The following is a 25788-nucleotide window of genomic DNA, read 5'->3' as shown; positions in this document are numbered from 1 at the left end:
TATTTGAGGAAGTCTCCAATGACTTGTTATCTCTGCAAAAACTTCTTGATGAAGTCCCCACTCTCCTGGATGGAGATCGTGTCTGCTGAAGAAGTCTGCTTCCCAGTTGTCCACTCCCGGAATGAAGACTGCTGACAGAGCACTAACGTGATTTTCCGCCCAGCGAAGAATCCTGGTGGCTTCCGCCATTGCCACTCTGCTCCTTGTCTCGCCTTGGCGGTTTACATGAGCCACGGCTGTGACGTTGTCTGATTGAATCAGAACCGGTAGGTTGCGAAGAAGATTCTCCGCTTGTCGTAGGCCGTTGTATATGGCCCTGAATTCCAGTACATTGATGTGTAGACAAGCCTCCTGGCTTGACCATAGTCCCTGAAAATTTCTTCCTTGTGTGACTGCTCCCCATCCTCGGAGGCTCGCATCCGTGGTCACCAGAACCCAGTCTTGAATGCCGAACCTGCGACCCTCAAGAAGGTGAGCACTCTGCAGCCACCACAGGAGACACACCCTGGCCCTGGGGGACAGGCTTATCTTCTGATGTATTTGTAGATGGGACCCGGACCACTTGTCCAGAAGGTCCCACTGAAATGCCCTTGTACGGAACCTGCCGAAGGGGATGGCCTCGTAGGCTGCCACCATTTTCCCCAGAACTCGAGTGCATTGATGAACTGACACTCTTTTTGGTTTTAGCAGGTCTCTGACTATGTTCTGGAGTTCCTGGGCTTTTTCCATTGGGAGAAAAACTCTCTTCTGTTCCGTGTCCAGAATCATGCGTAAGAATGATAGCCGAGTCGTTGGAATCAATTGTGACTTTGGTAGATTTAGAATCCAACCGTGCTGCTGCAGCACTCTCTGGGAGAGCGAAACGCTTTTCGGCAATTGATCTCTCGATCTCGCTTTTATCAGGAGATCGTCCAAGTACGGGATAATTCCAGTTTGTAGCCTTGGGATACAATTTCCATCACCCAAGGATCCACGTCTGACAGAACCCAGACCTGGCTGAAGAGTTGAAGACGTGCCCCCACCAGTGCGGACTCCCTCAGTGGAGCCCCAGCGTCATGCGGTGGGTTTAGTAGAAGCCGGGGAGGACTTCTGCTCCTGGGAACTAGCCGTAGCAGGCATTCTTTTCCCTCTACCCTTACCTCTGGCAAGGAAGGAAGAGCCCTGACCTCTTCTGGACTTATGCGAACGAAAGGACTGCATCTGATATTGTGGAGTTTTCTTTTGTTGTGGGGGAACATAAGGCAAAAAAGTAGATTTACCCGTGGTAGCTGTGGAAACCAGGTCCGCGAGACCTTCCTCAATAAAACCTCACCCTTGTAAGGCAAAACTTCCATATGCCTCTTTGAGTCGGCATCACCCGTCCATTGGCGGGTCCACAGGGCTCGCCTTGCAGAAATAGGCTCTCGAACCTAGCAGCCCAACGTCTCCCCGAGCGTCTCTCATATATAAGGCTGCGTCTTTAATGTGACCTAAGGTCAATAAAATGGTATCCCTATCTAGGGTATCAATGTCAGCTGACAAGGTATCTGTCCATGCTGCTACTGCGCTACAAACCCAAGCCGATGCTATTGCCGGTCTGAGCAAGGCACCCATATGTGTATAAATAGTGGTAGTTTCCTGACTGCGTTCAGCAGGATCCTTGAGGGCTGCCGTGTCTGGAGACGGTAGCGCCACCTTCTTGGACAAGCGCGTTAAAGCCTTGTCCACCCTGGGCGAGGATTCCCACAGTACCCTGTCCTGTGCAGGGAAAGGATACGCCCTAAGAATCCTCTTGGGAATCTGCAGTTTTTTGTCTGGAGTTTCCCAAGCCTTTTCAAATAACGCGTTCAGCTCATGAGATGGGGGAAAGGTTACCTCATTTTTCTTTTCCTTAAACATGCATACCCTCGTGTCAGGGACAGAGGGGTCATATGCAAAACATCTTTTATTGCAATAATCATATAATGAATACTTTTGGCCACCCTTGGGTGTAACCTTGCATCATCGTAGTCGACACTGGAGTCAGAATCCGTGTCGGTATCAGTGTCTGCTATTTGGGATAGGGGATGTTTTTGAGACCCTGAAGGGCCCTGTGACACAGTCAAAGCCATGGATGGATTGACTCCCTGCTTTTTCCCTGGACTCTGCTTTGTCCATTCTTTTATGTAATAAAGTCACATTTGCATTTAAAACATTCCACATATCCAACCAATCAGGTGTCGGCGTTGTCGACGGATACACCACAATCATCTGCTCCACCTCCTCCTTAGATGAGCCTTCCGCTTCAGACATGCCGACACACACGTACCGACACCCCCACACACACAGGGATATATCAATATGGAGGCAGTTCCCCAATAAGGCCCTTTGGAGAGACAGAGAGAGAGTATGCCAGCACACATCCAGTGCCAACCGACACTGGAAATAAAATTCCCAGATAAAACAGCTCTTTTATACAAATATACATTCACTGCGCCAATTAAAAGTGCTCCCCTCCCCCCCTCTTGTTTGCCCTCTGTCACCGTGTTCAGCAGGGGAGAGTCCGGGGAGCCAGCTTCTCTGCAGTGTGCTGTGGAGAAAATGGCGCTGGTCAGTGCTGGAGGATCAAGCTCCGCCCCCTCAGCGGCGGGCTTCGGTCCCGCTCAAATTTTCACTACTGGCGGAGGATTATTAAATATACTGCCTCCGCAGCCTATGTACTTGTTAGCCAGTCCCTAGAGGATTATTTTTTCTGCCCAGGGCACCCCCCCTGCACACTGCACCCTTCAGTGCCCGCTGTAAGTGGGCGCAATAGCGCGCAGCGTTACATCAGAGAAGATCTGAAGTCTTCTGCCGCCCCTTGAAGTCTTCTTTCTTCTTATACTCACCCGGCTTCTATCTTCTGGCTCTGTGAGGAGGATGGCGGCGCTGCTCCGGGACGAACGACGAGTGTGAGACCAGCGTTCCGACCCTCTGGAGCTATTGGTGTCCAGTAGCCTAAGAAGCAGAGCCTATCATTTAAGTAGGTCTGCTTCTCTCCCCTCAGTCCCACGATGCAAGGAGCCTGTTACCAGCAGTGCTCCCTGAAAATAAAAAACATAACAAAAGTCTTTTTCAGAGAAACTCAGGAGAGCTCCCCTGTAGTGCATCCAGTCTCCACTGGGCACAGAAACTAACTGAGGTCTGGAGGAGGGGCATAGAGGGAGGAGCCAGTGCACACCCATCTAAAGTCTTTTAGAGTGCCCATGTCTCCTGCGGAGCCCGTCTATACCCCATGGTCCTTACGGAGTCCCCAGCATCCTCTAGGACGTAAGAGAAATAAGAGATATGGTAGAACCTACCTTTGGTAACTCTTTTTCTTCAAAGTCCATAGGGTCCACAGAGCACCAACCCTGACACACCTAGCTCCTGTGGGTATTTTTTTTGGTCGCTATGTTCTCCTCTGCTGTGAGTGTGTTTCTTAAGTGTACCATTCTTCCTTCTCCTCTACCTGCTTCTGCCTTAGGGTTTGTTCACAATACTGACTAGACCTCTGGCTGGGAGAAGAACCAGTGCATCCTGGGAGCATAAAGCTGTAATTGTTTGGTGAGCAGTCCTCTACCTCCTACAACCCCATGTGGATCCTATGGACTTAGAAGAAAATAAGAATTTACTTACCGATAATTCTATTTCTCGTAGTCCGTAGTGGATTCTGGGAACTCCGTAAGGACCATGGGGAATAGCGGCTCCACAGGAGACTGGGCACAAAAGTAAAAGCTTTAGGACTAGCTGGTGTGCACTGGCTCCTCCCCCTATGACCCTCCTCCAAGCCTCAGTTAGGATACTGTGCCCGGACGAGCGTACACAATAAGGAAGGATTTTGAATCCCGGGTAAGACTCATACCAGCCACACCAATCACACCATACAACCTGTGATCTGAACCCAGTTAACAGCATGATAACAGAGGAGCCTCTGAAAAGATGGCTCACAACAATAATAACCCGATTTTTGTAACAATAACTATGTACAAGTATTGCAGACAATCCGCACTTGGGATGGGCGCCCAGCATCCACTACGGACTACGAGAAATAGAATTATCGGTAAGTAAATTCTTATTTTCTCTGACGTCCTAGTGGATGCTGGGAACTCCGTAAGGACCATGGGGATTATACCAAAGCTCCCAAACGGGCGGGAGAGTGCGGATGACTCTGCAGCACCGAATGAGAGAACTCCAGGTCCTCCTCAGCCAGGGTATCAAATTTGTAGAATTTAGCAAACGTGTTTGCCCCTGACCAAGTAGCTGCTCGGCAAAGTTGTAAAGCCGAGACCCCTCGGGCAGCCGCCCAAGATGAGCCCACTTTCCTTGTGGAATGGGCTTTTACAGATTTTGGCTGTGGCAGGCCTGCCACAGAATGTGCAAGCTGAATTGTACTACAAATCCAACGAGCAATAGTCTGCTTAGAAGCAGGAGCACCCAGCTTGTTGGGTGCATACAGGATAAACAGCGAGTCAGATTTTCTGACTCCAGCCGTCCTGGAAACATATATTTTCAGGGCCCTGACTACGTCCAGCAACTTGGAGTCCTCCAAGTCCCTAGTAGCCGCAGGTACCACAATAGGCTGGTTCAAGTGAAATGCTGAAACCACCTTAGGTAGAAATTGAGGACGAGTCCTCAATTCTGCCCTGTCCGTATGAAAAATGAGGTAAGGGCTTTTATAGGATAAAGCCGCCAATTCTGAGACACGCCTGGCTGAAGCCAGGGCTAACAGCATTACCACTTTCCATGTGAGATATTTTAAGTCCACAGTGGTGAGTGGTTCAAACCAATGTGATTTTAGGAACCCCAAAACTACATTGAGATCCCAAGGTGCCACTGGAGGCACAAAAGGAGGCTGTATATGCAGTACCCCCTTGACAAACGTCTGAACTTCAGGAACTGAAGCCAGTTCTTTCTGGAAGAAAATTGACAGGGCCGAAATTTGAACCTTAATGGACCCTAATTTTAGGCCCATAGACAGTCCTGTTTGCAGGAAATGCAGGAAACGACCCAGTTGAAATTCCTCTGTAGGGGCCTTCCTGGCCTCACACCACGCAACATATTTACACCAAATACGGTGATAATGTTGCACGGTTACATCCTTCCTGGCTTTGATCAGGGTAGGGATGACTTCATCCGGAATGCCTTTTTCCTTCAGGATCCGGCGTTCAACCGCCATGCCGTCAAACGCAGCCGCGGTAAGTCTTGGAACAGACAGGGTCCCTGCTGGAGCAGGTCCTTTCTTAGAGGTAGAGGCCACGGGTCCTCCGTGAGCATCTCTTGAAGTTCCGGGTACCAAGTCCTTCTTGGCCAATCCGGAGCCACGAGTATAGTTCTTACTCCTCTCCTTCTTATGATTCTCAGTACCTTGGGTATGAGAGGCAGAGGAGGGAACACATACACTGACTGGTACACCCACGGTGTTACCAGAGCGTCCACCGCTATTGCCTGAGGGTCCCTTGACCTGGCGCAATATCTGTCTAGTTTTTTGTTGAGGCGGGACGCCATCATGTCCACCTTTGGTTTTTCCCAACGGTTCACAATCATGTGGAAGACTTCTGGGTGAAGTCCCCACTCCCCCGGGTGGAGGTCGTGTCTGCTGAGGAAGTCTGCTTCCCAGTTGTCCACTCCTGGAATGAACACTGCTGACAGTGCTATCACATGATTTTCCGCCCAGCGAAGAATCCTTGCAGCTTCTGCCATTGCCCTCCTGCTTCTTGTGCCGCCCTGTCTGTTTACGTGGGCGACTGCCGTGATGTTGTCCGATTGGATCAACACCGGCTGACCCTGAAGCAGAGGCCTTGCTTGACTTAGGGCATTGTAAATGGCCCTTAGTTCCAGGATATTTATGTGAAATGACGTTTCCATGCTTGACCACAAGCCCTGGAAATTTCTTCCCTGTGTGACTGCTCCCCAGCCTCTCAGGCTGGCATCCGTGGTCACCAGGACCCAGTCCTGAATGCCGAATCTGCGGCCCTCTAGAAGATGAGCACTCTGCAACCACCACAGGAGAGACACCCTTTGTCCTTGGAGACAGGGTTATCCGCTGATGCATCTGAAGATGCGATCCGGACCATTTGTCCAGCAGATCCCATTGAAAAGTTCTTGCGTGGAATCTGCCGAATGGAATCGCTTCGTAAGAAGCCACCATTTTTCCCAGGACCCTTGTGCATTGATGCACTGACACTTGGCCTGGTTTTAGGAGGTTCCTGACTAGCTCGGATAACTCCCTGGCTTTCTCCTCCGGGAGAAACACCTTTTTCTGGACTGTGTCCAGAATCATTCCTAGAAACAGCAGACGTGTTGTCGGAATCAGCTGCGATTTTGGAATATTTAGAATCCACCCGTGCTGTCGTAGTACTACTTGAGATAGTGCTACTCCGACCTCTAACTGTTCCCTGGACCTTGCCCTTATCAGGAGATCGTCCAAGTAAGGGATAATTAAGACGCCTTTTCTTCGAAGAAGAATCATCATTTCGGCCATTACCTTGGTAAAGACCCGGGGCGCCGTGGACAATCCAAACGGCAGCGTCTGAAACTGATAGTGACAGTTCTGTACCACAAACCTGAGGTACCCTTGGTGAGAAGGGCAAATTGGGACATGGAGGTAAGCATCCTTGATGTCCAGAGACACCATATAGTCCCCTTCTTCCAGGTTCGCTATCACTGCTCTGAGTGACTCCATCTTGAATTTGAACCTTTGTATGTAAGTGCTCAAGGATTTCAGATTTAAAATAGGTCTCACCGAGCCGTCCGGCTTCGGTACCACAAACAGCGTGGAATAATACCCCTTTCCCTGTTGTAGGAGGGGTACCTTGATTATCACCTGCTGGGAATACAGCTTGTGAATGGCTTCCAATACCGCCTCCCTGTCGGAGGGAGACGTTGGTAAAGCAGACTTCAGGAACCGGCGAGGGGGAGAAGTCTCGAATTCCAATTTGTACCCCTGAGATACTACCTGCAGGATCCAGGGGTCCACTTGCGAGTGAGCCCACTGCGCACTGAATTTCTTGAGACGACCCCCCACCGTACCCGAGTCCGCTTGTAAGGCCCCAGCGTCATGCTGAGGACTTGGCAGAAGCGGGGGAGGGCTTCTGTTCCTGGGAAGAGGCTGCCTGCTGCAGTCTTTTTCCCCTTCCTCTGCCCCGGGGCAGATATGAGTGGCCTTTTGCCCGCTTGCCCTTATGGGGACGAAAGGACTGAGCCTGAAAAGACGGTGTCTTTTTCTGCTGAGAGGTGACCTGGGGTAAAAAGGTGGATTTCCCAGCCGTTGCCGTGGCCACCAGGTCCGATAGACCGATCCCAAATAACACCTCCCCTTTATACGGCAATACTTCCATATGCCGTTTGGAATCCGCATCACCTGACCACTGTCGTGTCCATAACCCTCTTCTGGCAGAAATGGACAGCGCACTTACTCTTGATGCCAGGGTGCAAATATCCCTCTGTGCATCTCGCATATATAGAAATGCATCCTTTAAATGCTCTATAGTCAATAATATACTGTCCCTGTCCAGGGTATCAATATTTTCAGTCAGGGAATCTGACCAAGCCACCCCGGCACTGCACATCCAGGCTGAGGCGATTGCTGGTCGCAGTATAATACCAGTATGTGTGTATATACTTTTTAGGATATTTTCCAGCTTCCTATCAGCTGGCTCCTTGAGGGCGGCCGTATCAGGAGACGGTAACGCCACTTGTTTTGATAAGCGTGTGAGCGCCTTATCTACCCTAGGGGGTGTTTCCCAACGCGCCCTAACCTCTGGCGGGAAAGGGTATAATGCCAATAATTTTTTAGAAATTAGCAGTTTTTTATCGGGGGAAACCCACGCTTCATCACACACCTCATTTAATTCATCTGATTCAGGAAAAACTACGGGTAGTTTTTTCACACCCCACATAATACCCTTTTTTGTGGTACTTTTAGTATCAGAAATGTTCAAAACCTCCTTCATTGCCGTGATCATGTAACGTGTGGCCCTACTGGAAAACACGTTTGTTTCCTCACCGTCGACACTGGAGTCAGTGTCCGTGCCTGGGTCTGTGTCGACCATCTGAGGTAACGGGCGTTTTAGAGCCCCTGACGGTGTTTGAGACGCCTGGACAGGTACTAACTGACTTGCCGGCTGTCTCATGTCGTCAACAGTCTTTTGTAAAGTGCTGACGCTATCACGTAATTCCTTCCATAGGACCATCCAGTCAGGTGTCGACTCCCTAGGGGGTGACATCACTATTACAGGCAATTGCTCCGCCTCCATACCATTTTCCTCCTCATACATGTCGACACAAACGTACCGACACACAGCACACACACAGGGAATGCTCTGATAGAGGACAGGATCCCACTAGCCCTTTGGGGAGACAGAGGGAGAGTTTGCCAGCACACACCAGAGCGCTATATATATATATATATATATATATATATATATATATATATATATATATATATATATATATATATATAGGGATAACCTTATATAAGTGTTTTTCCCTTATATAGCTGCTGTATTTGATTATCTGCCAATTAGTGCCCCCCCTCTCTTGTTTTACCCTGTTTCTGTAGTGCAGGACTGCAGGGGAGAGTCAGGGAGACGTCCTTCCAGCGGAGCTGTGAGGGAAAATGGCGCTTGTGTGCTGAGGAGATAGGCCGCCGAGAAGGGGGCGGAGCCTTTCTCCCGCTTTTATATGGAAAAACAGGCAGGTGTTAAATGCATCCATATAGCCCAGGAGCTATATGTGATGCATTTTTTGCCCTCTAAGGTGTTTTTATTGCGTCTCAGGGCGCCCCCACCCAGCGCCCTGCACCCTCAGTGACCGGAGTGTGAAGTGTGCTGAGAGCAATGGCGCACAGCTGCGGTGCTGTGCGCTACCTTATTGAAGACAGGACGTCTTCTGCCGCCGATTTTCCGGACCTCTTCGCTCTTCTGGCTCTGTAAGGGGGCCGGCGGCGCGGCTCTGGGACCCATCCAGGCTGGGCCTGTGATCGGTCCCTCTGGAGCTAATGTCCAGTAGCCTAAGAAGCCCAATCCACTCTGCACGCAGGTGAGTTCGCTTCTTCTCCCCTTAGTCCCTCGGTGCAGTGAGCCTGTTGCCAGCAGGACTCACTGAAAATAAAAAACCTAATTTAAACTTTTACTCTAAGCAGCTCAGGAGAGCCACCTAGTATGCACCCTTCTCGTTCGGGCACAAAAATCTAACTGAGGCTTGGAGGAGGGGCATAGGGGGAGGAGCCAGTGCACACCAGGTAGTCCTAAAGCTTTTACTTTTGTGCCCAGTCTCCTGCGGAGCCGCTATTCCCCATGGTCCTTACGGAGTTCCCAGCATCCACTAGGACGTCAGAGAAATAAGAGATATGGTAGAACCTACCTTTGGTAACTCTTTTTCTTCAAAGTCCATAGGGTCCACAGAGCACCAACCCTGACACACCTAGCTCCTGTGGGTATTTTTTTTGGTCGCTATGTTCTCCTCTGCTGTGAGTGTGTTTCTTAAGTGTGCCATTCTTCCTTCTCCTCTACCTGCTTCTGCCTTAGGGTTTGTTCACAATACTGACTAGACCTCTGGCTGGGAGAAGAAGCAGTGCATCCTGGGAGCATAAAGCTGTAATTGTTTGGTGAGCAGTCCTCTACCTCCTATAACCCCATGTGGATCCTATGGACTTAGAAGAAAAAGAGTAAACAAAGGTGGGTTCTACCATAACTTATTTATTAATTGTTCAAAAAATAGACAAATATATATATATATATATATATATATGTATACATACACACACACACACACACACACACACACAACTAATTTATAAGGGAGACGGAGCTGCAGGTTGTAAGCCTGTAAAACTATTGCTACTAAAAAGGATCCCACAGAGGCTGGTGGTCAAACCTAATTTCTCAATCATCCATATGGGACACCGGGATTCAGATTACGTTGGGGTATAGATGGGGTCCTTGGAGCCAGTGCACTTTAAGAACGTATATAAGTGTGTATGGCTCCTTCTCTCTATGCCCCTCCCTGTAGCTCAGTTTAGAAAAAAGTGCCCTCAGAGCCGGTCACTACTCTGGAGGGCTCCAGAGATTTTTTTATTTGAATTAGGTCTTTGATATTTTCGGGTAGCCAGAAGGGCCCTGGCTTCCTGCTTCGTGGGAGCTACTGGGGGGACCCGTTCCCACTTCTTGAGCTTGTCAACTGGGTCCCTAGCTGCCAGGACCTGTGTCCCAGGGAGCCTTGACACAACTGCATGCAGCTGTGGTCTTGAGTCCCTGCAGCCAAACGCCGGCTAGCTGGCTGAAGTCGACATTGGTAAGTATTAATCCAGGGAACCTTTAGCAGGAACCCTGGAGTTGGGTAAAAGGTCAGACATAGGTTTGTGCCTCCGAAACCAGTGCTGTTAAAGTGGTGACTGATGCCCTCCACTGGCAAAGAGCCGGGGCCGATACATGAAGCACAGCTATAGTGTTGATTTCAGCTGGACAGTTTTACAGCGGGTGCAGCGTTAATACGTCACAAACCGCTTCTTCCGTTCTCCCTCCCGGCTGTCTTACAAGGGGTGTGAGCTGTGGCCGCATGCTGCTTGCTAAGGGTGTGGCTGCTTGTAGCCTGAGCAGGGCACGCTGTCCGCCGCACACCGCTAATGTGTAGTAACACTCCCAGCGCAGCTCCATGTATAGGCTCCCAGCACGGCTCCCTGTACAACATGGGTAACAGGTGCGTGCTGTCGTCGCACTCCGCGACGGAAAGGAAACATTTGGGGTCATTCAGATCTAATCGCTGCTGGGCGTTTTTGCACAGCGGATGATCATATCAAAACTGCGAATGTACCGCAATGCGCAGGCGCGACGGACAGCTACAACGGGCATCAATGGTCAGCGTCAGATTGGAGGCGAAGGATCCATTCGCACAGGCGTACGCAAGGTGATTGACAGGAAGAGGCCGTTTGTGGGTGGCAACTGACGTTTACAGGGAGTGTCCGGAACTACACAGGCGGGCTCAAGCGTTTTCAGGGAGGGTTTCTGACGTCAGCTCCGGCCACGATCAGCAGGATTCAATTTAACTGGAAGAGTAAGTGCTGGGCTGAGCACAGACTGCAAATGTATTTTTAGCAGCTCAGCTACACATGCGAGCGCACACTTGCGCTGCGAAAATACACTCCCCCTGTAGGCGGTGACTATCTGATCGCAGAACAGCAAAATATGCAGCCCAGCAATCAGATCTGAATGAGCCCCAACATTCCTGGTGCGGCTTCCTGTACAGAATAGGCAGCGGGTGCGTGCTGTCGCCACATGGCTGGTAGTCAAACCTAATATTACTAGCTACATCCGAATGTACACAGCAAATTGATTTTTAGCAGCTCAGCTACACAACATTCCTGGTGCGGCTTCCTGTACAGAATAGGCAGCGGGTGCGTGCTGTCGCCACATGGCTGGTGGTCAAACCTATGTCGAAGTCAAAAATATTACATAGCGAGAACATACAGACTCCGCACATTATGAGTCGCTAAGCTTGCAAATAGGCGCAGCGAGCACAGCAATATATGGTAACATACGCATTTACACAGACATGCCACAAAGATAGATTCAACACATATTTCATACAGAACATAAATTGAACATATCAAGCGCCAGACATCATGTTTTTAAATTATATAATGGAGTAACGTCAAGTATGTGTATTATAGGAACGGGGCAAGATGGACATGTCATGCTTGGTGTCACAGTAACCAGATTAATGTGTAGATTCATTTGATGCCTGTTATTAAGTTATAGCACATTGCCATTAGTACATATGATTAAATGTATGAAAGATAAAATCACTCTTATTTCAATGGATTTCCTGGAAGACAGCATGCCTGACCAGTGGCTATCTCCTGTAATTACACCATCAAGGCTGGACGTCGCTTGCATATGAACTGACCAGTGACTCATCATAAATGAGAAAGTTCCCTCACCTAGACTAGTAACAAGAGATCTGTATACGCCCCCAAGAGACTCAGTGTATAGGTGATCACACACAGAGCCGGCTGCTTTTCCGGTTTGTCCCAGATGATGGTGGAGATGCTGACTGTCCAGTGTCTGCATGATTTTACTGAGAGAGAGAGTGATATGGAGTGGAGACTTTATTTGAGCAAAATATGGTGATGTATTGCTGGCCATGTGTGTATTTGAATTAGTTTGTAATAACTGCTTACTGTGTAAATTGTAACCATGTAACACATATATATATATATATATATATATATATACCCTCCAATAAAGAACGGCACTGGGAGCACTATTAGCTGGTAGAAACTTGTATTCACAGCAACAGCTGTTTCAGGGTCTCTGCCCCTTCCTCAGGCAGAAACACAAATTTGCAGGGTGTATTTGTCTACATAAACTGGCACGGGGGCCCATTGTTTTTTGTGCCGAGGAGTGCCGACTGATGTATTAGTGTATATATTATATATATATTATATATATATATATATATATATATATACATATATATATATATATACATATATACTGCTGTACATTGTGATATATCGAATACATATCCTTTTAATAACAAATATATACATCAATGAGCTTTGGAACTCAGATAATGTGTGGGTGTATTGTTTTCTCTTATGGGATGCAGTGTTTTGTGATGTATAGCGCACATTCATAGCACATGGTAATAAGATGCGCAGGCGTCCACAGAATATAATAGAGCTGGCATCTTAAATATTTGTTAGAAAGCAAAATGACTTTTACACCTAAAATGACTAGCTACAGCCGAATGTACACAACTACTATACTAACGTCTATGGAATGTTTCTGAAATATGTCTGACTGGGTGCATCCTAGAGACCAGAATCGCAAGGAGAGGAGCCTTCCAGATCCCTCACCTCCCCAGTCATGTCCCTGTATTATTACTATAGATTGTAATGCTTCCAGATCCCCTCACCTCCCCAGTCATGTCTCTGTATTATTACTATAGATATAAGTGATGTCACTGTGACACTCCCAGATCTCCTCACCTGCCCAGTCATGTCCCTGTATTTTCTCTGACGTCCTAGTGGATGCTGGGAACTCCGTAAGGACCATGGGGAATAGCGGCTCCGCAGGAGACAGGGCACATCTAAAGAAAGCTTTAGGATCACCTGGTGTGCACTGGCTCCTCCCCCTATGACCCTCCTCCAAGCCTCAGTTAGATTTTCTGTGCCCGACGAGAAGGGTGCACACTAGGGGCTCTCCTGAGCTCTTTGTGAAAGTTTTAGTTTCATTCTGACAGGGCAGAATTGAGGACTTGTCCTCAATTTCTACCTAAGGTGGTTTCTGCATTCCACATGAAGCAACCTATTGTGATACCTGCGGCTACTAAGGACTTGGAGGATTCCAAGTTGCTTGACGTGGTCAGGGCCCTGAAAATATATGTTTCCAGGACGGCTGGAGTCAGAAAATCTGACTCGCTGTTTATCCTGTATGCACCCAACAAACTGGGTGCTCCTGCTTCTAAGCAGACGATTGCTCGTTGGATTTGTAGTACAATTCAGCTTGCACGTTCTGTGGCAGGCCTGCCACAGCCAAAAATCTTAAAATGCCCACTCCACAAGGAAGGTGGGCTCATCTTGGGCAGCTGCCCGAGGGGTCTCGGCTTTACAACTTTGCCGAGCAGTTACTTCGTCAGGAGCAAATACGTTTGTAAACTTCTACAAATTTGATACCCTGGCTGAGGAGGACCTGGAGTTCTCTCATTCGGTGCTGCAGAGTCATCCGCACTCTCCCGCCCGTTTGGGAGCTTTGGTATAATCCCCATGGTCCTTACGGAGTTCCCAGCATCCACTAGGACGTCAGAGAAAATAAGAATTTACTTACCGATAATTCTATTTCTCGTAGTCCGTAGTGGATGCTGGGCGCCCATCCCAAGTGCGGATTGTCTGCAATACTGGTACATAATTATTGTTACCAAAAAATTCGGGTTATTGTTGTAGTGAGCCATCTTTTATAGAGGTTTCTCTATTATCATGCTGTTAACTGGGTTCAGATCACAAGTTGTACAGTGTGATTGGTGTGGCTGGTATGAGTCTTACCCGGGATTCAAAATCCTTCCTTACTGTGTACGCTCGTCCGGGCACAGTATCCTAACTGAGGCTTGGAGGAGGGTCATAGGGGGAGGAGCCAGTGCACACCAGGTGATCCTAAAGCTTTCTTTAGATGTGCCCTGTCTCCTGCGGAGCCGCTATTCCCCATGGTCCGTACGGAGTTCCCAGCATCCACTACGGACTACGAGAAATAGAATTATCGGTAAGTAAATTCTTATTATTACTATAGATATAAGTGATGTCACTGTGACGCTCCCAGATCCTCTCACCTCCCCAGTCAAGTCCCTGTATTATTACTACAGATATAATTGATGTCACTGTGACGCTCCCAGATCCCCTCACCTCCCCAGTCATGTCCCTGTATTATTACTATAGATATAAGTGATGTCACTGTGACACTCCTAGATCCCCTCACCTCCCCAGTGATTTCCCTGTATTATTACTATAGATATAAATGATGTCACTGTGACGCTCCCAGATCCCCTCACCTCCCCAGTCATGTCCCTGTATTATTACTATAGATATAAGTGATGTCACTGTGACACTACCAGATCCCCTCACCTCCCCAGTCATGTCTCTGTATTATTACTATAGATATAAGTGATGTCACTGTGACACTACCAGATCCCCTCACCTCCCCAGTCATGTCCCTGTATTATTACTATAGATATAAGTGATGTCACTGTGACACTCCTAGATCCCCTCACCTCCCCAGTCATTTCCCTGTATTATTACTATAGATATAAATGATGTCACTGTGACGCTCCCAGATCCCCTCACCTCCCCAGTCATGTCCCTGTATTATTACTATAGATATAAGTGATGTCACTGTGACACTACCAGATCCCCTCACCTCCCCAGTCAGCAGGTAGATGATATCCAGGGTGAGATGTAGTATCCTCTCAGTCACAGTACCGCTGTCCATATCCATCCTCAGTGAATCAGTGATTTATACAGGACCGGTTACACCCTCCTGTAATCCCCAGTAAAACAGGCTCTCGGTCCTCACTGCACAGTAGTCTAGGAATAAATATAATTATTAGTATAAGTATCACAGATTACACTGAGTGACCATTACATCCTCCTATTTCCCCCGAGCCACAGAGCCCTGGTCAGCGTATCTCAGATATATCCCTGATCCAGCTGCATAACACTGCTCAGTGACCGTCACACATTGTTGTATTGTTTTACTCCTCCGAGACCAGAGGTGAAGCGGCTCACCGGTTATTGCCGGGCTGTGCCCGGCTCTCTGCACCTGCTCCCTCCCCCACGTACAGCCAGCATTACTACAGTCAGCAAAGAAGACTGTAGGTGCGAGTAAATAGAGCCTAGTGGACATTTACCGACTGGCATGTGATCCTGGTAATACAACGATGAGACAATCGCACTCTGCCAAGACATATATGTGGTATCATTTGTTCCACCTGTAACCTGTTATATGTGAGCAATCCGGAGGCTGATCTCCATATTACATTGTATTACAGAAACTAAGAGATAATTCTGGTCTCCAGAATCCCAGGAAGACTGCACAGACCACACAGATAACTATGGGGGCTGCAGGGATCCAGGAGGAGAAACGTTACACCTTCTATATATGGGGACAGGAGTTATTATTGTACAGCTACATGCTGGAGATGATCATCTATTATATATACACCCCTCTGTCTGCTCGCCCCTACACCCGCTGCAGGATCACATACTGAAATGTTGCCCACCCGCTACTCCCATTATCTTCAGCACGTTGCTGTACTCTGCCCCTGTCCTTCCTCCCCCCTCCCTGTATCATTCACAGCCCCCTCTCCCAATATCAGTCATTCTACCTTCCCAGCACCAATCACCTCCCAGTAACAGTCCCCCCCCTCTCCCAGTACCAGTCATACCCCTTTCCCAGTAACAGTACCCCCCTCTCCTAGTACCAGCCCACTCCTCTCCCATTACCAGCTCACTCCTCCTCTCCCATTACCAGCTACACCCTCGCCCAGTACCAATCACCCTCCTCCTCTCCTATTACCAGTCACCCCCCCCCCCCCCAGTACCTATGCTCACCCTCTCCCAGTACCAGTCTCTCACCTCTCCCAGTAACAGTCACCGCCTCTCTCCCAGTAACAGTCACCGCCCCTCTCCCAGTAACAGTCCCCCCCCCCTCCTCTCTCCCAGTAGCAGACAGACAGGGCCAGGGACAGGCAGAGGAAGGACAGAACTTACTGTAGCAGAGGAGCCCGGTCACTGGCAGCACTCACCAGGGGGAGGAGAGTGAGAGAGGTCAGAGGGCGCGCAGCTGGAAGCGAGGCTTGGCATACAGGAAGTGCGGGTCACGTGAGGGGGAGTGGCGGCAAGAACGAGGCTCGGCATACAGGAAGTGCGGGTCACGTGGGGGAGTAGCCATAGAGACGAGGCTGGGATACAGGGAGGGGGGAGCAGCGGGTGATGGGGTGTATGTGCAGGAATAGCGGGGGGTGAGATGGGAGCATGTAGCTGATGTGCGGTGACTGCTCCCCCCCTGCAGCCTGCCCGCTGCCCCCAGCTGCTGCGTGTCTCCCCATACAGGGGCTGCGGCTGCAGGGGGGGAGGGAGGAGTGGGAAGGCAATTATGTGTGTGTATATATATATAGGAGGAGAAGGGATATATAGGGATGGAAGTGAGGGTGTGGGGCAGCAGGGCACTAATGCTGCCTGCTGTATCTCTATGCGAGGGACATTAGTCCCTGTGTAATGCAAGCAGCCGGGATAATGCTCTGGTACAATACAGATTTACATGGAGCTAGCTACAGATAGTATGGTCAGCCTATAGTAATGGTATAGAGATATACAGTATATAGAGATATATGTATATATAGATAGAGAGATACAGGTATATATATAGATATAGAGATACAGGTATATAGGGATATACAGTATATAGAGATGCTGGTATAAAGGGATATACAATATATAGATAGAGATGCAGGTATATAGGGATATACAGTATATGGGGATGAGTGCTGGGCACCAGGATAGGTGTCGGGTTAGTGTCAGAAGGGGAGAAGCATCAGAACCGGTATCAGCCCCCATGGTGCCCCCAGCAGCTGTGTTACCTGCCTGGTGTTGGTGTGCGCACAAAAGGGTGAGATGGAAAGCCCCCCCCAGATGAAATGTCACTACCAGCACTAGGCTTTATCCCCCACCATAGAGCTGAGGAAACCCCAGGCCGGTCACTTTGGTGCAGTATTTCCTTGGGGGTACCTGGTGCCCTATATGGGGGTGAGTGCAATAGAAGTGACCTCTCCCCTGTATATAACAGCAGAATTACACTATAGAGTCTCCTGTGGCTGCCGGCGCCCCACATCATGGGATATATAGAAGTGTAATTGTGGTTTTCTCCTGAGCATCTGGTGACGGCTGAGACCAACTGGGGAAGCGTCTCTATCACTGTGATATTAGGTGCTGTGACACTGAGCGCACACACGGGTGTGAGATCAGTAATACTGGTGATTTATATACTGACTGTCACTCTCCCCCATACATCCATTACACCTGGGTCTTCATGGAGTGATGTTTTATCTGTTATATAATTCCAGAGTTCCGCCTCTGTCTTCTCTGCTTTGTTATCAAAAGAAACCACCAGAACGTAACACCCAGATAATGTGGGAAAGTGTATAGTGCTCAGTGTAAGGGTAACACACGTACAGAAGTGATATAAAGATTACCTCCAAATCCTAACTTACCCCAAATATTATAATTCATGGCAAGAAGCCACTTATTACTGTCTCAGAGATGTGTTTATTAATAATGATGTTGTTATGTAATATGGTGGCGATTTATTACATGATTGCTTCTATATCATACTTACCTACTTTCTGGCAGCTCTCTCCGGGAGAGAGCTGCCAGGACGGCTCAGTGGAGGGGCTGGGCTGGGCAATGTCGAGAGGAGGAGGCGGAATGGGGAGGAGGAGGAGGGGAGTAGGTGGAATGAGGGCAGGGTTACAGCGTCACACGTTTAAACCACGCCCCCCGCTCTTTAATGCCGCGATAACCGGCATTTTACAGCAGGGGGCGTGACTATGATGACGCGATTCAACAAGAATCGCGTCATCTACTGTCCGCACCGCCCACTTCACTCTCAAAGTGGGTGGCCGGGCAGGGAGGAATTTGAAAAACCGGGAGACTTGCCTGCTCTTCCGTGGGGCCGGGAGGGTCACCCGATTTTCGGGAGCCTCCCGGTCATTCCGGGAGAGTAGGCAAGTATTCTCTATATACTGTATATTAGTGTAACATCTATAACGGAAGTAAGTTGTATATGATGAAAATGGATGACGTATCGTCACTGGATGTCTAATTATATTGCAGTGTCGTAGCTTCTTATTAACAGCGTGGTAATTACACCTTCCATGTGTTCTGTGCTGGGGCGCTACTCGCAGTGTAAAGATATATACTTTATATCTCCGTATTCCCTGATAGGACTAAACCTTATGTAATAACGCAAAACACAATATCAATGACAATGTGAAAGCTTGTGAAAGAAGCAAGTAAAGCCTATGTTATATCATGTAACATACGTCTCCTAAGGCTGGATCACTGCTAGTGAGGTCTTCTGTTATGGAATAGGATGCAACAGACTGCAGGGCGATGATATGACCTGTTACTACTGCTAGATAAAGATACAAAAATCACATAATGTCAAGAAAAATGGGATTTAGGGGCCTAATTCAGATCTGATCGCTGGTGTGCGAATTCACAAGGCGGCCGATTATCGGTTGACTGTGCATGCGTACGCATCATAATGCGCAAGGCCAAACTGCAAAATAAAGAAGCATCTTCTTTGATCGCTAGGTGAACGCAGGTTGATTGACAGGAAGAGGACATTTGGGGGGTGGTAACTGGCCGTTTTCTGGGAGTGTCAGGAAAACCGCAGGCGTTCCCAAGCGGTTTCAGGGAGGATGTGTGACGTCGGCTCCGGCCCGATCAGCCTGTTCTTAACGCACTGTAGTATTAAGTCCTGGGCTATGCACAGACTTGAAAAATCATTCGATGGTGAGCGAGTTATGAATGGCTTTGCAGCTGACAGGGCAGATTTTCCCTCTGTCTGGGTAGGGCCTAGTGAATTAAGCCCTTAATCATGAAGCTGAATTACATGGATAAAATACAGAAATATCTGATCGCTGAGGTCATGGTATCACTTACATAGGGAAATAGAAAGAACTGCATGAGCCTCTGCTCTCTATGTAGCCATGGGGAACATGGAAGGTCCAGCTGCATATAAGTGATCTATATGTCTCTCGGACGTCTGACCTTGAGGCAACTGTCTTGTATGATCATTCTTAGTATACTTGTAAGTAGTCCATAGAACGTAAGAGTGACAAATATAAAAGAAGTTAAATGTTACTGTCGTGATAACCCTGTATGAACTGTGAATAAACTGCTTGCTTATGTGATGAGACGGCCTGGTGGTCAATGTTTTTTAATATGACTGATGGACCGGCCGCTGCCCGGCTATCACAACTTGGCGTCCACGAACAGGATCGGTACCGAAGATTTCTCTGACGTCCTAGTGGATGCTGGGAACTCCGTAACGACCATGGGGAATAGCGGCTCCGCAGGAGACTGGGCACAAAAAGAAAGCTTTAGGACTACCTGGGGTGCACTGGCTCCTCCCCCTATGACCCTCCTCCAAGCCTCAGTTAGATTTTTGTGCCCAACCGAGCAGGGTGCAATCTTGGGGGCTCTCCTGAGCTTCTTAGATAAAAGTTAGTTTTAGGTTTTTTATTTTCAGTGAGACCTGCTGGCAACAGGCTCACTGCATCGAGGGACTAAGGGGAGAAGAAGCGAACCTGCCGGCCACCTTACAGAGCCAGAAGCAAGAAGAGGTCCGGAAAATCGGTGGCAGAAGACATCAGTCTTCATCAAGGTAGCGCACAGCACTGCAGCTGTGCGCCATTGCTCCTCATGCACACCTCACACTGCGGTCACTGATGGGTGCAGGACACTGGGGGGGGGGGGGGGCGCCCTGAGCAGCAATATTAACACCTTGGCTGGCAAAAATACATCACATATAACCCCCAGGGCTATATGGATGTACATTAACCCCTGCCAGAATCCATAAAAATGCGGGAGGAAAGTCAGTGAAAAAGGGGCGGAGCTATCTCCTTCAGCACACTGGCGCCATTTTTCCCTCACAGCTCCGTTGGAGGGAAGCTCCCTGGCTCTCCCCTGCAGTTAATACACTACAGAAAGGGTTAAAAAGAGAGGGGGGGCACAATTTAGGCGCAGTATACAATATATATGCAGCTATAAGGGAAAACACTTTTTTATAGGTGCTATCCCTGTGATATATAGCGCCCTGGTGTGTGCTGGCATACTCTCCCTCTGTCTCCCCAAAGGGCTTTGTGGGGTCCTGTCCTCTATCAGAGCATTCCCTGTGTGTGTGCTGTGTGTCGGTACGGCGGTGTCGACAGGTATGTGGAGGATAATGAGGTGGAGGCGGAGCGAATGCCTGTAAATATGTTGTCACCCCCTGCGGGGTCAACACCGGTGTGGTTGAACTTATGGAAGGATTACGTGAAAGTGTCAACTCCTTACATAAAAGGTCGACGACACAGAACAGCCGGCTACTCAGCTTGTGCCTGTTCCAGCGTCTCAAATGTCATGGGAGGCTCTAAAATCGCCCGCTACCTCAGATAACAGACACAGATGTCGACACGGATACTGACTCCAGTGTCGACGTCGATGAGACTGGTGTACCCTCCAAATAGGTCCACCCGTTACAGGATTGAGGCAATGAAAAATGTATTACACATTTATGATTATACCCCAGGTACCACATAAAAGGGTATTGTGTTTGGTGAGAGAAAACTATTAGTAGTTTTTCCTGCATCTGAGAAATTAAATGAGGTGTGTGAGGAAGAGTGGTCTTCCCCCGGTAAGAAATTGATAATTTCTAAAACGGTTATTGGCATCGTACCCTTTCCCGCCAGAGGATAGGTCACGCGGGGAAACACCCCATAGGGTAGATACAGCGCTTACACGCTTATCAGAAAAGGTGGCACTACCGTCTCCGGATACGGCCGCCCTGAAGGAACCTGCTGATAGAAAGCAGGAGGTTACCCTATAAGATATAGTCACACACTAGGGCATTATATTGCGACCAGCCGTTGCTTCGGCATGGATATGCAGTGCTCCCGCTGCGTGGTCAGATTCCCTGTCGGAAAATAACTATGGATAGGGACAATATTTTGCTGAAAATAGAGCATATAAAAGACGTGGTCTTATACATGCGTGATGCACAGAGGGATATTTGCCGGCTGGCATAAAAAATAAGCGCTAGGTCCATTGCCGCCAGACGGAGGCTATGGACTTGGCAATGGTCAGGCGATGCCGACTCGAATCGGCACATGGAAGTTGCCCTATAGGGGGTAAAACTGTTTGGGGATGGTTTTTCAGACCTCGTTTCCACAGCTACTGCTGGAAAATCGATTTTTTTGCCACAGGTTACCCCACAACAGAAGAAAGCACCGTATCATCAAGTACAGTCCTTTCGGCCCCAGAAAAGCAAGAGGGCTAGAGGCTCATCCTTTCTGCCGAGAGGCAAAGGTAGAGGAAAAAGCTGCAACACACAGCTAGTTCCCAAGAGCAGAAGTCGTCCCTGCGTCCGGTAGGTCCACAGCATGGTGCTGGGGCTGCTCAGGCGGACCCGGGTACGGTGGGGGCCCGTCTCAGAAATTTCAGCGGACAGTGGGCTCTCTCACATGGATCCCTGGGTCCATCAAGTAGTATCTCAGGGGTACAGGCTGGAGTTCGAGACGTTCTTCCCCCCGCCGTTTCCTAAAATCTGCCTTACCGGCACCTCCCTCTGCCAGGGAGACGGTGTTGGTGGATATTCAACACTATAATCACAACAAGTGATTGTCAAGGTGCCCCTCCTTCAGCAAGGAAGGGGTTACTATTCCACAGTGGTTGTGGTACCGAAACGGTTCGGTGAGACCCATCTTGAAATTAAAATACTTGAAGTTTTATATCAGAAGATTCAAGTTCAAGATGGAATCGCTCAGGGCGGTTATTACGAGCCTGGACGAGGGGGATTACAGGGTCTCCCTGGATATCAAGGATGCGTACCTGCATGTCCCCATTTACCCTCCTCACCAGGAGTACCTCAGATATGTGGTACAGGACTGTCACTATCAGTTCCAGACGCGGCCGTTGGAGTTGTCCACGGCACCGAAGGTCTTTACCTAGGTAATGGCCAAAGTGATGATACTCCTTCGCAAGAAGGAAGTTTTTATTATCCTGTACTTGGACGATCTCCTGATAAAGGCGGGGTCCAAAGAACAGTTGGTAGTGGGGGTAGCACTCTCTCGGGAAGTGCTACAACAGCACGACTGGATTCTCAATATTCCAAAGTCACAGCTGGTCCCGACGACACGTCTTCTGTTCCTGGGAATGTTTCTGAACGCAGACCAGAAAAGAGTGTTTCTTCCAGTGGAAAAAGCCGAGGAATTGTCATCTCTAGTCAGAGACATCCTAAAACCAGGACAGGTGTCAGTACATCAATGCACACGAGTCCTGGGAAAAATGGTAGCTTCGTACGAAGCATAATTCCATTCGGAAGACTCCACGCAAAGACGTTCCAGTGGGACCTGTGGGACTAATGGTCCGGGTCCCATCTACAGATACAACAGCGGATAACCCTGTCAGCAAGAAACAGGGTGTCGCTGCTGTGGTGGCTGCAGAGGGCTCATCTACTAGAGGGCCGCAGATTCGGAATACAGGACTGGGTCCTGGTGACCACGCATGCCAGCCTTCGGGGCTGGGGTGCAGTCACACAGGCAAGAAATTTCCAAGGAGATTTCGCTTCACATAAATATTCTGCAGCTAAGGGCCATTTACAATGCCCTAAGCCAAGCAAGGCCCCTGCTTCAGAACCAGCCGGTACTGATCCAATCAGACGACATCACGGCGGTCGCCCATGTAAACAGACAGGGCGGCACAAGAAGCAGGATGGCGATGGCAGAAGCCACAAGGATTCTCTGATGGACGACCTACACCCAGGAGAATGGGGACTTCATCCAGAAGTTGTCCAAAAGCAGGTAAACCGTTGGGAATGACCACGGGTGGACATGATGGCGTCCCGCCTCAACAAGAAGTTGAAAAGATATTGCGCCAGGTCAAGGGACCCTCATGCGATCGCTGGGGGTCGCTCTAGTGACACCGTGGGTGTACCAGTCGGTTTATGTGTCTCCTCCTCTACCTCTCATACCCAAGGTACTGAGAATAATAAGAAGGCGAGGAGTGAAAACCATACTCGGGGTTCCGGATTGGCCATGAAGAGCTTGGTACCCGGAACTTCAAGAGATGCTGGCAGAGGACCCTTGGCCTCTGCCGCTCAGACAAGACCTGCTGCAGCAGGGACCCTGTCTGTTCCAAGACTTACCGCAGCTGCGTTTGACGGCATGGCGGTAGAACACCGGATCCTAAAGGAAAAGGGTATTCCGAAGGAAGTCATCCCTACCTGATCATAGCCAGGAAGGATGTCACCGCAAGACATTATCGCCGCGTTTGGCGAAAATTTGTTGCTTGGTGGGAGGCCATGAAGGCCCCGACGGAGGAATTTCAACTATGTCGATTCCTGCACTTCCTGCAAGCAGGGGTGACGTTTGGGCCTCAAATTGGGGTCCATCAAGGTCCAGATTTCGGCTCTGTCGATTTTCTTCCAGAAAGAACTGGCTTCACTGCCTGAAGTTCAGACTTTGGTTAAAGGAGTACTACATATTCAGCCTCCTTTGGTGCCTCCTGTGGCACTTTTTGGATCTCAACGTGGTGTTGGATTTCCTAAAGTCGCATTGGTTGAGCCACTTAAAACCATGGAGCTAAAGTATCTCGCGTGGAAAGTGGTCATGCTGTTGGCCTTTGCCTTGGCCAGGCGTGTGTCAGAATTGGCGGCTTTGTCATGTAAAAGCCCTTATCTGATTTTCTATATGGATAGGGCAGAGTTGAGGACTCGTCCTCAGTTTCTCCCGAAGGTGGTCTCAGGTTTTCACTTGAACCAACCTATTGTGGTGCCTGCGGCTACTAGGGACTTGGAGGATTCCAAGTTGCTGGACGTAGTCAGGGCCCTGAAAAAATTTATTTTTCCAGGACGGCTGGAGTCAGGAAAACTGACTCGCTGTTTATCCTGATGGCACCCAACAAGCTGGGTGCTCCTGCTTCTAAGCAGTCTATTGCGCGCTGGATTTGTAGCACTATTCAGCTGGCGCATTCTGCGGTAGGATTACCGCAGCCTAAATCAATAAAAGCCCATTTCACAAGGAAGGTGGGCTCATCTTGGGCGGCTACCCGAGGGGTCTCGGCTTTACAACTTTGCCGAGCAGCTACTTGGTCAGGGGCAAACACGTTTGCAAAATTCTAGGAATTTGATACCCTGGCTGAGGAGGACCTGGAGTTCTCTCATTCGGTGCTGCAGAGTCATCCGCACTCTCCCGCCCGTTTGGGAGCTTTGGTATAATCCCCATAGTCCTTACGGAGTTCCCAGCATCCACTAGGACGTCAGAGAAAATAAGAATTTACTTACCGATAATTCTATTTCTCGTAGTCCGTAGTGGATGCTGGGCGCCCATCCCAAGTGCGGATTGTCTGCAATACTTGTACATAGTTATTGTTAACTAATCGGGTTATTGTTGTTGTGAGCCATCTATTCAGAGGCTCCTCTGTTATCATGCTGTTAACTGGGTTCAGATCACAAGTTGTACGGTGTGATTGGTGTGGCTGGTATGAGTCTTACCCGGGATTCATAAATCCTTCCTTATTGTGTACGCTCGTCCGGGCACGGTATCCTAACTGAGGCTTGGAGGAGGGTCATAGGGGGAGGAGCCAGTGCACACCAGGTAGTCCTAAAGCTTTCTTTTTGTGCCCAGTCTCCTGCGGAGCCGCTATTCCCCATGGTCCTTACGGAGTTCCCAGCATCCACTACGGACTACGAGAAATAGAATTATCGGTAAGTAAATTCTTATTTTATTTGACAATTTGGGGAAAACTTTATTGGGAGGGGCCGATGAAAGCCACCTACCTCTTTTGACCCAGCGAACTGGGGAAGAAAGGGCCGGCATGGGCAGGTTCTAAGTGTTTGGCACAATTGCCAGAAGATGTTAGAACATTCATGATCATCTGTGACCCAGGACTGTAATTCAGAGGAAAAAGGCAGCAGTATATTTGATTTGTGTTTCATGTGATGTTTTGCATGCCATGTTTTTCTGCTCATGTGATTGTTATATTGTGTGTTTGCATGCCATGTTTTTCTGCTCATGTGATTGTTACAAATCCAGCAGTCTTCTGCCACCTGATACTTATTCCAGTGTCATCTGCTGATGTAGCTATGTTTATTTACCCTGTACTTGTCCTATATTGTCAACTGTAAGTTGCTGTTTTCCTGTTTGATTATTTGTTTATGTACTTTGTAATTGGGCGCTGCGGAACCCTTGTGGCGCCATATAAATAAAGGATGATAATAATAATAAAATATAGGACCTCATACTAATACCTCTTTTCCACTAGCTCCTTAAAACACGGGTAAATGCGCGGGGGCGCACATTTACCTGTGTTTTTCCCTAGTGGAAACGGGTCCCCCGGCAAATTCCCGGATCAAGTGATCCGGGAATCCTACCCGGCTAGCTGTCTAGTGTGAACGGGAGCTACGTCGAGGCGACACGGCTCCCGTTCACAGTGTATAGGGAGGGCGGCGCTGGGAGATCATGTGATCTCCCAGCGCTGCCCCTGCCGCGTTACTA

At 48.9% G+C, this 25788-nt stretch overlaps 1 protein-coding gene across 1 annotated transcript in view; it reads right to left on the bottom strand.

Moving 5' to 3' along the window:
- The window catches only part of LOC135057115 (oocyte zinc finger protein XlCOF7.1-like), a 101646-nt gene extending 85313 nt beyond the window's left edge, over positions 1-16333 (bottom strand). Inside the window, exons 1-2 of the mRNA XM_063963014.1 lie at positions 16241-16333; positions 14889-15055 (exon numbers count right to left, since the gene is read on the bottom strand). Of these exons, the coding sequence (XP_063819084.1) occupies positions 14889-14966 (78 nt within the window). The 5' untranslated portion in view covers positions 14967-15055; positions 16241-16333. The remainder of the gene's footprint in view (positions 1-14888; positions 15056-16240) is intronic.
- Between the last annotated feature and the right edge of the window lie 9455 nt (positions 16334-25788).

This window comes from Pseudophryne corroboree, chromosome 3 (genome assembly GCF_028390025.1).
Source record: "Pseudophryne corroboree isolate aPseCor3 chromosome 3, aPseCor3.hap2, whole genome shotgun sequence".
Taxonomy (NCBI): domain Eukaryota; kingdom Metazoa; phylum Chordata; class Amphibia; order Anura; family Myobatrachidae; genus Pseudophryne; species Pseudophryne corroboree.
The sequence above is the reverse complement of the archived record's forward strand: the minus strand, read 5'-3'. Positions and strand labels throughout refer to the sequence as shown.